The sequence below is a fragment of the Tachysurus vachellii genome, chromosome 1 (genome assembly GCF_030014155.1).
Source record: "Tachysurus vachellii isolate PV-2020 chromosome 1, HZAU_Pvac_v1, whole genome shotgun sequence".
In the NCBI taxonomy this organism is placed as follows: domain Eukaryota; kingdom Metazoa; phylum Chordata; class Actinopteri; order Siluriformes; family Bagridae; genus Tachysurus; species Tachysurus vachellii.
In genome coordinates this window covers 20,441,513-20,453,112 of record NC_083460.1, presented here as the reverse complement: position 1 = coordinate 20,453,112, position 11,600 = coordinate 20,441,513, and the positions used below count along the sequence as shown (strand labels likewise).

The window sequence follows — 11,600 nt, the reverse complement described above, 5'->3', positions numbered from 1 at the left end:
GTTCTGTAAAAATGTGTGAAATGAAGAAACAAGACAATTGATGCTGTTTTGCAAAGTTGATTGTAAATTGTGATAAATAAAGATTTCCCAAAAAGTTGGCAGTGAAGAAACCCTGTGTTCATGTCATCCTTTTTCATCTCCCTCTTTTCAGAGGTTTAACAAATACACTCTAAAAACTGCTGGGTCAAAAAGTAAAATAACCCAACGCTGGGTTATTTTAACCCAACTATTAGTTAAAAATGACTCCACTGCTGGGTTGAATTTAACCCAAAACGGGTCAGAAATTTAAGTGATTAAAATAATGAATTGACAGCAATACTTACTTCGGTAATCCAACCCCGCCCACGGAAACACGGAAGTATGCGGAAGCAATTTAGGTGATCTAAATAAAATGTCGTCCTTCGTTTTAGTAATACACGTTTTCTTATTTTTGTAAAGGATGTCAAGGCTAAAATAGCAAACCTTAAATCTAATATATAGAGCTGATTTCGTCATAACATGTAAAACGCTCGCATTCTATGAAAATGTATCAAATATCACAGTAAATGCATCACTGACTGCAGTCAGAAAAATTTACTTCCAATTAAATATGTATGTGAAATATGAAATAGTGTACAAGTTAAAGAACACGAAATCCAATGAAGCAGTCAGGTCACAGTAATAATAATAAAAGTTTATTAACTATACACAGTTTAATTAATAATAAAAAACAAAACAAAAAAAATATAGCTGCAAGCAGCGATGACGGGCCTTCGCACGTTAGTTCATCACTATACGGTGCCTTCCAGAAAACAATGCACGGTGGGCAAGTGCATCAAGTGGGTAAATATCAGTGGACTATTTTATGTTGTTACTGACCCATTTGGGGACTGTAGGTGAATGAAACCCCACATTTTAGACAAACGGGGGCACTAGTGAGCCACTTAAGAGACACACCTTTGTCTGACCTTTTTGTCCACACTTAACAGCCGACAAATGTGATGTATGTGTCAAATTTCAAGTTCATCTAAGCACGCCAAAAGCCTTGAATATGCCTGAAATAAAAGTAAACTTTGACACGATGCCATGGCAACAGTGTTTGAGATATCAAAAATCCGTTCGCAATTTCGCATCTGCAATATCTCTGCATCATGGTGGCCAAGTCTGGTCTCAATTGCATGAATCCCCTAGGAGGAGTATTTAAAAGTTTACCGCATGCAGCTGACAAAAAATCCACCTTTGTGACTGACACACTTCCTGGGGCCTGTAGGTGGCGCTATACCCGGGACTCACAATAAGCACATCGATGTGATCGGAATCCTTGGCCGAACATACACACCACGTGTCATCACAATAAGACATTTTTTGCTTTAGATATTAGGCACTTTCTTTTTCTCTGAATTCACCATAACTTTGTCGCCTCGCCATGGCAGCACCGTTCGAGATATCAAAAATCCCTTCGCAATTTAGCAAGGGCAATGTCTCGGCATCATGTTTACCACGTTTGATGTCAATCGCATGAATTCCCTAGGAGGAGTATTTAAAAGTTCACCGCATGCACTTATAAAACAATCCAAAATGGCCGACTTCCTGTTGGGCGGAGCTCATAGTTTAGAGCGCGAAAGTTGTTCGGGTCGATGAGATCTATATGCGTCCCAACTCTCGTACATGTGCGTACATAATTGCCCGATCTGTGCACCAATGTTTGTTTTTGCATTACAGGGGGCGCTACAGAGCCCCCCTGCCACGCCCGTATTCCAGCCTTTGCCCAAGCCTGGCGTCGCACGACTCTGAAGTGTGTGCCAAATTTCAAGAGTTTTCGAGCATGTTAAGGGACCCCAATTGGCCAATGTGTGGGAAAAAAAATAAATAAATAAATAAATAATACTCCCGAGGAAAAACAATAGGGCGTCGCACCATTCGGTGCTCAGGCCCTAATAAGTTACAGTTTGTCTGCAAAAATGAATGCTGCCAGAACTCTTATTGCTGGTGTCTCCTCCCACGGAAGTCCATACACCACAAACTGCCACACCAGGGAACTCTGCTTGCTGCCATCAACTAATTACATAGAAAATATTAATGTCAGTCAAAAGACATTTTATCCAAGAATTGCTCCTAATTTATCCTAATGATCCTGGGTGTGTCACGAATAAAATGGCGGTCGAACATGTTTAGTTTCAAACCTTATTTAGCGTGAGCTGACCTCAGACATTCCCGCTTGTTTCAAACTAACCACAGGCTGTATAGGAATTTAATTTTAATCCTGAATAAAAAAAAAACTATATATTATGTAGTAGCTCGTAGTGAATGAATCTCGTTTGCTGTTGAATGTAGTTTACAGCGAAGTTAAACAAAATGTAGAGCGGGAAATTGGATGTCCTAACAAAATACGTTACCATCTGAATTTGTTCAACATTAAATAGTCTGGCTTTGTTAAGACAACATCAAAGTTTGTCATGATAAACTTTACCTATCTACTGATTATTATTCTGAAATCTGGGCTTAGATTTTGGACAACGCTGACTTACTAACACGTGTTATTCAAAAAAAGTATTTCAGGAGCTAAATAATAATGATTATTTAATTAAAAGGGTTCATTTCATTTATCTAACAAACTAGGCTAGATCCAAGTCATGATAATCTTTAGAGATTTGAGATCACTTTAGATCTCTGAGATAACTAGCATGATCATGATCTACTGGATTGTATATTCAGATTTGTTAAGACATTATTGAAGAATATTCCTCACATTGTCAGCAGTCAAAAACAGCAAATCAGTGAAAAGCTGCCAGTGAGACTGTACTGGATGAAGAGAAGTTAACACTAAAATCCCTGCAACAGCTGAACCTTCGTTCTTTATCTAACTTCTTATCTTCTTATAGGAAAATATGAATATTACTAAAATATTATGATACTTTAGCTTTGTGTTTTTTTTATTTCCTTCTAAGATTCTAACTTACAGTGATACCTCGAGATACGAGTTTAATTCGTTCCGTGACATTGCTCGTATCTCAAATTGCTCGTATCTCAAAGCAATTTTCCCCTTTTAAATTAATTGAAATCCCATTAATCTGTTCCAGCTCGCAAAATTCCACTCCAGTTGTTTTGTTTGTGTTTTGAATATGAAAAATGTACAGTACCTGTATTTGTAAATAACAAATATTGTATAAAAACATACAGTAATAAAAGAGAATGTTAAAAAAATAAACTGGTTTTACTTTAGGATGCGCACGGAGGTTGAGGGAGGAGTAAACAGGCGGAAGAGTTAGGAGGAATTACACTTTCACTTTCGTTCATGTACTCGCACTCTTAATGCTACTTTACACTTAAATTGAACTTAATTAAACTTCATTTAGAGCGGGGAGATCAGCAACTATCAAATAGAATAGACCCCCGTATAACAGAACCATTAATCATGCATAGAGTTAAAAATAGGAAAGGAAAATAATAAATGGATAAATAAATAATTAAATAATTAGAGAGAGAGAGAGGGAGAGAGAGAGAAAATATGTGGACATTTATGATGTAAACTGGTACAACGAACAATTTACAGTAAATGGTCGGGTAATATGGATGTCGTAACCGGATTGGTGTGCGTCGTGGACAGCTGATTAACAGCTGATGCACGCTTGACGACGTGGCCTGCCAGAACTAACGCAATGCTTGATTTCTCTTAACTTGACTGAACTTAATTGCTACAATTTCTGTTTTCTTTACATTAATTTTGCTTAATTTTCTTCATCACTTTTTTTCTCTTCACTTGTTTTTGCCTTTTTTGTCACTCTTTCCTCACTAACATCTGCCGGTCGTTTTAATAAAAACCTGTCCGGTCAGCATATCAGATGCGGTCTAGTTGCACAAGTTCAATTTTTTAACGGATCCAACGCTTAAAACGGATCCGAAAATTACGGATCCGCAGATGGTCGGCGCCTCACGCAGCGCCTTTGCGACTCTCCATAGGAAATTAATGACTTCCTGTTTATCGGCCGTCGTTTATCGTGTGCAGTGAAAATGCGGCTTTAACCGAGTGAGACGCGGGAAGCTGAGGCGGGGGAAACAGAGCACACGTGGTTGTTGGGGATCTTTGTTTCGGCGGCGGCGACTCGGATGCTCGTATCTCAAAAATTTGCTCGTATCTCAAGCCAAAAATATGGTCGAATCACAGCTCGTATCTCAAAAAATTCGTATGTCAAAGCACTCGTATCTTGAGGTATCACTGTATTACAGTAGATAATTAAATTATGAGATTTGAACACTTTTGGCTCGTAAATAAATAAACAGAATTTTATTTTTTTAATTATTTTTTATTCAAATGGTAGAAGATTTACAATAATTATTTATTAGATATTTCTCTTATTCTTATTATTTTTCTTCTTCCTGTTTCTGCTGGTCTTGTGTCTGTACATCATCTTCAGGGTTTCCTGAAAAAGAAATGCAGAAGTCAGAAATGACTTTTGAGTGGTTTTTAAATCCCTGTGTAACCCTGTGAGTCAATATCAGCACATGTCCAATTATGATTAAAGATTCTCACCGGCTTGTGACCAGCTTCTCGTGCCTTCAGTAGGGAGTCCATTTCATGTACCTACAAAAACACACACACAGAAGTGAAAAACGAGGGATAAATGGGTGGGGATTGGTCTTTAAATGGCCAAAGCTAATTCATCATGTCAAAGATATTTACACATCAGATATGTGTGTGTGAGTGTGAGTGTGTGTGTGTATGTGTGTGTGTGCTCACCTTGGCACGCAGGAGCTCAGGAACACTAATCATATTCATGATTTCGAAGTTGTTCTCTCCCTGTATTAGCATCCATGTGATCTTACTGGCCAGAGAGGGGTGGATTTTCTTGACCAGAGGAAGCATGTAGTCATCTGCAGAGAGAAAGAGAGAGAGAAAGTGTGTGAGGTGTGTGAGAGAGAATAGAAATGGCCATCCAATCATGTAAAATGTGTGTTAATATTGAGTAACCAAAGCAAAAGGAGTTGAAGGCAGAAAAACATGGATTAAAATGCTGAGCTGCTGATCAGGAGTGTATACGAGACAGAGGTATGTGTGTTTGTGTGTATGTGTGTGTATGAAACTCACAGGCCTTCTGAATCTGATCGTCTAGTGCCGCAGACTCCAGCATATAGATGGTCAAGCGTTTCCCACTTGGTGTAGATGTGGGTGCATCCTGGGGACATAAATTATTATTATTAGTAGTAGTAGTAGCAGTAGTAGTAAAAATCACACATTTAGATATTGTAAATGTTATAATCTATCATACATTATATTATAATATTAAGCATGCAGAATATTATTGTGTGTGTGTTTTATCCTTACTTTTGTGCTGTCGTCCAGCTGCACATCATCCACATTAGCCACAGATGTAGACGACTCCACATCTGCAGCTGTGGCTTTAGCAGTGTCTGACAGTGCAGCTGGAGCTTCAGCTGGGGCTCTTTCAATAGCTGGAGCTTTTATAAAGTCTGGGACAGAGTCCACAGAAGGAGCTGTCTCAAAGATTGGGACGATGTCCTCAAGGGGAGCTGTCTCAATGCCTGGGACGGTGTCCACAAGGGAAGCTTTCTCAAAAACTGGGATGGAGTCCTCAGAAGGAGCTGTCTCAAAGCCTGGGACGGTGTCCTCAAGGGGAGCCGTCACAAAGTCAGTGACTGCTTGGACAGGGTCCTCAGAAGGAGCTGTTGTGATGGCTGGGTCGGCTTGGACGGTGTCCACAGAGGCAGCTGTCGTGAAGGCTGGGACAGCTTGGACAGGGTCCACAGAGGGAGCAACAGCTACGGTGTTCTTGTTGCAGGGAGGCAGCACAGGTTGCTGGAGTTTCTGTAGTGTATTGTTCTGAACAACTTTCCGAACACCGTGCGCAAAAAATCGTCATCGATGGTGCAGTCGAGGTTTTTGATGAAGAGGTTATTGGTTTGGTGTTGGGGCGAGCCTCAGGTTTGCGCTCATCACGGTCCTTAAAATACTGAATGGTGCTGTAAGAGAACAGAGCTACTGCTCTTAGAGTGTTTATCTGAACCCTGCTCTTAGATGTTGTGTCTTCACCAGCAGAATTACAGCCTGATGTTGACTGAAATACCCTCATTAGACCAAACAGAACCTCTGTTTCAATAAACAAGGAGTTCAATAAATGTCAAATGTAATTAGTTAAAGCACAATGTAAAAAACCCTGACATTTGAACTTTGGCTGTAAAAACATACTAATTTACACGTGACTTACACGTATTGGTCGTTCAGCAGCATCCCGTTGAGCCGATTGATGGCCGACGCAGCTGCCTCCTGTGACTCAAATTGGACATAGCCAAATCCCTTTGATTCCACAACCTTCAGGAGAAACACAGCATATCAACACATAGTGTACAATCAATCTGAGCTAGTACACACACGTTAATCATGATACACAGATATTCAGCTATTTAGATCAGAACAGATCAAAGTCTGTACCTTGCACGACACGATCTTCCCAAACACTGAGAAGGTGTCAAACAGGTCAACGCTCTGAATGGACTTGTCCAAGTTCTTTATGATGATGTTGCTCCTGTTGGTCCAGTTCAGCATCCGTTCAAAGCGAGACCACATCACACGCATGGGTCTCTCCAGAAGAAGTTCAAAGTCAAACATTTCCAGTGCTCGCTCGGCTGAGGGAACCAAAAGAAGTCATTCATTTCAGTTGAATTCATTCAAAAGAATTCATTTCATTTCAAACAATCAATATAATATGTGTCTATTTATAATAGGTATATACACAGTCAGTTTCAGAATTATTGGCACTCTTAGTAAACATTAGTATGAAAAATGTATTGTAGCATTTTTAGTCTAAGACAAACAAATACTTTTTTTTTTTTTACTTTTTTTTAACTTCTTGTACTGTTTAAAGCACCATACATGAGTGTATTTATGTAATACAGCAGTTAAAGACTAAATAAATGCCCCTGTAGCCTTAAGACAACTAGAAAGTGCAGAAACGGTGTAGAGAACAGCGTTGTCGTGTCTTCGGTCTTGTTTGTATTACCGTCGTATTTATAGCAGAAGTTGACATAGGCATAGCCGAGTGAGTAGCCGCTCTTCCTGTTCCTGCTGATGTGGACAGATTTAATGGGTCCTGCAGGTCTGAATCTTTTAAGAATCATCAGTTCTGTCACTTCAGGGTGCAGATCTCCAACATACAGTGCAGTCATTGGTGAAATCTGCTACTGTAAATTACTGTCAAATGTTTAAACGTTACTAAAGTGCTGCTAAAATGCTGCTAATGAATCAAACATGCTGCTAATTGCTGCTAATTGTTGTAAAATCGCTTCTAATCGCTGTTCACTGTGTTGCTCTGTTTCTGTCGATGGTCTGATGGTCTGAACTTATAGAACATTACGTCATCTTGGAACTCTGTTCAAATTTTAAAAACAAACAGCGGAAAGTTTTAATGTCCAGATATATTACAGATCTAATAGCTTATCATTAAACACTATTAAACATCTCTTTCTGTCTTTTCTTTCTTTCTTTCTTTCTTTCTTTCTTTATTATTATTATTATTATTATTATTATTATTATTATTATTATTATTGTTATTGTTATTGTTATTATTATTATCATTATCATTATTTATCACAGAGTCCGTCCTGTGTCCCTTCCTCATTCAGTGATGTTGCCAATGATACAAGAAGACATTTTACGCCGGTTTGCGCTTCACTTCCCAGAGCGCGACACTGACGTCTGCAGCGTGTGGCGCACGCGCCTGTCTATGTGTGTGTGTGTGTGTGTGTGTGTGTGTGTGTGTGTGTGTGTGTGTGTGTGTGTGTGTACAAAGAGGTGAACATGGGCAACACACTAGCTAAACACACCATCATGAAGCGTGGCCCAATAGCAAAGTGTTGTACAAATGGGTGTTAAAGGGGCGTTCAAATGGATGCACATGGACTTTTAACAACCATAATCCCCATAAGTCAGCCTTCCCCTATTTTTCCAGTTGAAACACATAAACACGATACATGCACCTTGCTTACTAGGCCAGCTGTAAAGTTATTACTGTGAAGTTATCCTTATTGTTCAAAGGCTTCCTAATATATTGTGTAACCACAGACAGGGGCAGTATACTGTATAAGTTCCCTTTCGGAGCAGCTTCCACCAAGCTCTCCACCCTACTCCACATCACCTACTAAACCACCAACAGGTTCTGCCTTTAGATATGCTCTAGCACTCCTGGTTAGATCTTTATAATTCAAAGCTTAAACGACATGCCTTCATCACCTCTGGCTTGCTCATTAGGGATAGGGATAGATATATAGTATTTTAAATTAATATTTTTTAATTAATTTTAAACTTTAATTGTATGTATTTATTTATTTTTATTACATTTTTTTCTTCTTCATATTATATATTTATTTCTTAGTTCCTACTTATACTTTCAGACAATGGGAATTGTTAAAAGCGCTATACAAATAAACTGAATTTGAATTTGAATCTAATTACCAAGTGAGCAGACAGTCGATCGGCTCTTTAATCGCTCTCACAGTACTTTGATGTTACATACAAATCAGTGTTGACTGTGCCACCTCAAGATGAACACACCTAATGTCTGTTAGGGTGGCTGGGTGGGGGAAGAATAATGTGTAACACAAGCATTTTCTTGTACCACGGACTGTCATTGTAAAAAGCCCAAATATGTTTTTGCAGAGATCAATGCCCTGATGACGAAGGTCAACCAACAAGAAGCTGAGAAGGCACTGACAAAATGGTTCACTGGGGCAAGAGACAGAGGACAGAGGGCATCAAGAGTGCACCAAAGGATGTCTGTTTAAGGTTTTCTGAAAAGTTCTAAGTGTTGTTTTTAAGTTCTAAGGAGTTGTTTCTTCTTACTGTTGTAGTTCTTATATTTTGTTTTTACTTCAAGTTGCTAACTTGATTTTAATCTAACTTTAAATGTAATTTTTAAACAACAAGGGGGGATTACTTCACATGTGCACTAGACAAACTGAGGAGACCATCAGGAACCGTGTGAAGGTAGCAGCGTCGTTATATAGTGACTAGTCACCTAAAATAGCCCCCGCCTCAGAAGGGAAAATACAAGATGGCCCGGGAGTGATGTCATGAACCAGGACGTGTGGGAAGAAGTGCTGACAAATATGGCTTTGAGATACTGTAAGAAGAATAAAACACCTCGGGATGTGCTGATACTATATGATAAACTATATGTTTATTAGTATGTCTGCTTCACGTCAGGCTATCACACCTCTCCACTGTTAATTGTTCATAACAAACCTGTAAACGCTTTGGCAATAACATGTAGTGCAGGTGTACTTCTAATTTACTGTTTACCCTCTTGACTGAAATAGCATTGTACCTTACATCACATCCCTATACTAGTACAAATTCAATCTTTGTGCATTCTACTCACTAAGCTGGACAGTTGAAAGCATCTATAACTGTGTTTTATGATTTATTATACACACTGATATTAGATCAGAAACATCACTAATGTGAACTACACCTTTTAACTAGATTTACATCAAGGCCTGCTGTCTGTTACACCTTGCATGTCCTACGGTATCTTAAATGATGTCCGTTCAGAGTACTTTGTAAAGACTGACCAGTGTCTGTAAGTTAAACCTCTATGGCACTGTTTAAAGCTTCATACATGTTCTACACCACATCAGCCTATAAATAATTCTTAGGCAAAACTGTGAATATTTAATATTCTACTGCATTGATTCTTGTTTCAGATTTTTTGTTAAATATTAGAATGTTGTTCATAACTTATTTCCAAACTTTACCACATGAGTATAGAAGCTACAAAAAAAGAAATTACTTTATTGAATAAATCATTTAGTACATTTCATGCATCAGGGCTCACATTTCTGTGCATTGTTTCATACACACACCTTTAAGATATAGTTAGAATTTATTGCTAATCAAATTTGCATTAAAATATTACCTGTCCCACTAAATTTCTATTTAAATCTAAAATAGTTATGACTAGACTGATGTACAAATGTTAAAATTTATACAAATATCACATTGCATTTAATATAATAAACGCCTCTGCAAGAGCTATTGGTATTGTCATGTTTCATGTCTTTTTTAAAGAAATGGTTTAGAGAAATACAAGAGATGGCTTTGATAATTAACTGTCTTCATCATAAGTCGACATCGGTAAGCAGAGTGAAGAAAGCAGCAGCCTGAATAAGGAGAACATGCGCACACACACACACACAATTAGCACAGGGGCTGTTAATGATAGGGGATCATCTAATCTGACGTAACTGTATAATAATACTTTCTGTATAACCTGACCTCCATTTCATCTTCCACATTTAAAACAGTGTCCAGCTTCATGTGACTCTTCCTGGGATCTGGAGCATCAGCTGATTGCCACTTTGGATCCTGGACAGTGTGCAGGATTTGGCTAAATGAGTAGTCCTGGACAATAAGTGGTAAAATTCTGTGTTACAGCACACATAAAGGTTTTACCTTTACATTCCTACCAAACCTTAGTGTAGCTACACAGGCTAAAATACTTGCAGTGACAATTCCTTTTGTTGGGAGCAGGGCATGTTTGAATCCAAGGAGCCTGGGATACAGCAATGATTCTCTGCAACAAAACGAACAAAAACAATCACGTTACCAACATCTCAATAATACAGTATTCTGGAACAATATTACAATACAATGCAGCTCCTAGTGTCCATCTTCTGGACTTCTGGCAAGGTGAAATATCAGTCGTCGTCGTCCCCCCGCCTAATGTACTTAGATTTCATACCTCCTACATCCTCCCCAGGAATAGGACATAGGTGTCAATGTGTGTGATGGGCTGGCATCTTAATCAGTTTGTTCTGCACATCTACTTACCGACCACAGCAGAGTTCTCTGGTGAATTCAGCATCGGATCATTGGAAGGACTCGATTGCTTGGACACTTCTGGCCCGGCGGCAAGCTTGGCCCTGTTGGAAGGCGTGAGTCGCTTTAGGTTGACCAGAAGCTCTGGGTTCGCCCGTTTGAAGTTCGGGTTGTAAAAGTGCTGTATGAAGTTGACTTTCGTCAACGAGATCTTATAGTCTGGGCACACTTTTCTGAAGCTGTACAGGTTTAGCTGGTGAACAAAACTGATGAAATTTGTTGTTCTGATGTACTTGTTCATCTGCTTGTTGGCTGTAGACAGCACTTCAGCTTTGAAGGCCTCTGGACAGATCAGTATTCCTTCCCCAGTATCATCCCAGCAGATTGAACAAATCTGAGGATCAGTCACCAAATGCCACAAGTTGATGGGAAAGTTTCTGTGATTGATCCGGACTTCCATCCCAGCTAAATGATTTGTAACCAGCAGATAGGAGCTCAGTGTTATTGAACTATAGATGTTTATCCATCTAGACAATTGCTAACTAGATTGTGACAGTTGATTTCTAGCGCTAACTAGTTAGCAGGGCGGCTATCAAACACATTCATCCATCTTCATTAACAAATGATTTGTTAAATAAATAGATAGATAGATAGATAGATAGATAGATAGATAGATAGATAGATAGATAGATAGATAGATAGATAGATAGAACGCAGTATAATTGCCATCAACACACTAGCAACAGCTCTCCTGAGTTTTCTGGCCTCCTGAGTGTAAAATAAATAAAAA

The 11,600-nt window shown here is 38.9% G+C and overlaps 1 protein-coding gene across 1 annotated transcript; it reads right to left on the bottom strand.

Annotated features, from left to right (window-relative positions):
* Positions 1–4,275: 4,275 nt before the first annotated feature.
* Positions 4,276–7,265, bottom strand: LOC132852061 (uncharacterized). The gene is made up of 9 exons (XM_060879121.1): positions 6,996–7,265; positions 6,428–6,621; positions 6,204–6,307; positions 5,916–5,958; positions 5,303–5,818; positions 5,066–5,153; positions 4,718–4,851; positions 4,511–4,561; positions 4,276–4,400 (listed from the first exon to the last, which is right to left on the bottom strand). The coding sequence occupies exons 1-9, from the start codon at positions 7,159–7,161 to the stop codon at positions 4,320–4,322; spliced, it is 1,377 nt and encodes a 458-aa protein (XP_060735104.1). The 5' UTR covers positions 7,162–7,265; the 3' UTR covers positions 4,276–4,319.
* Positions 7,266–11,600: the final 4,335 nt, after the last annotated feature.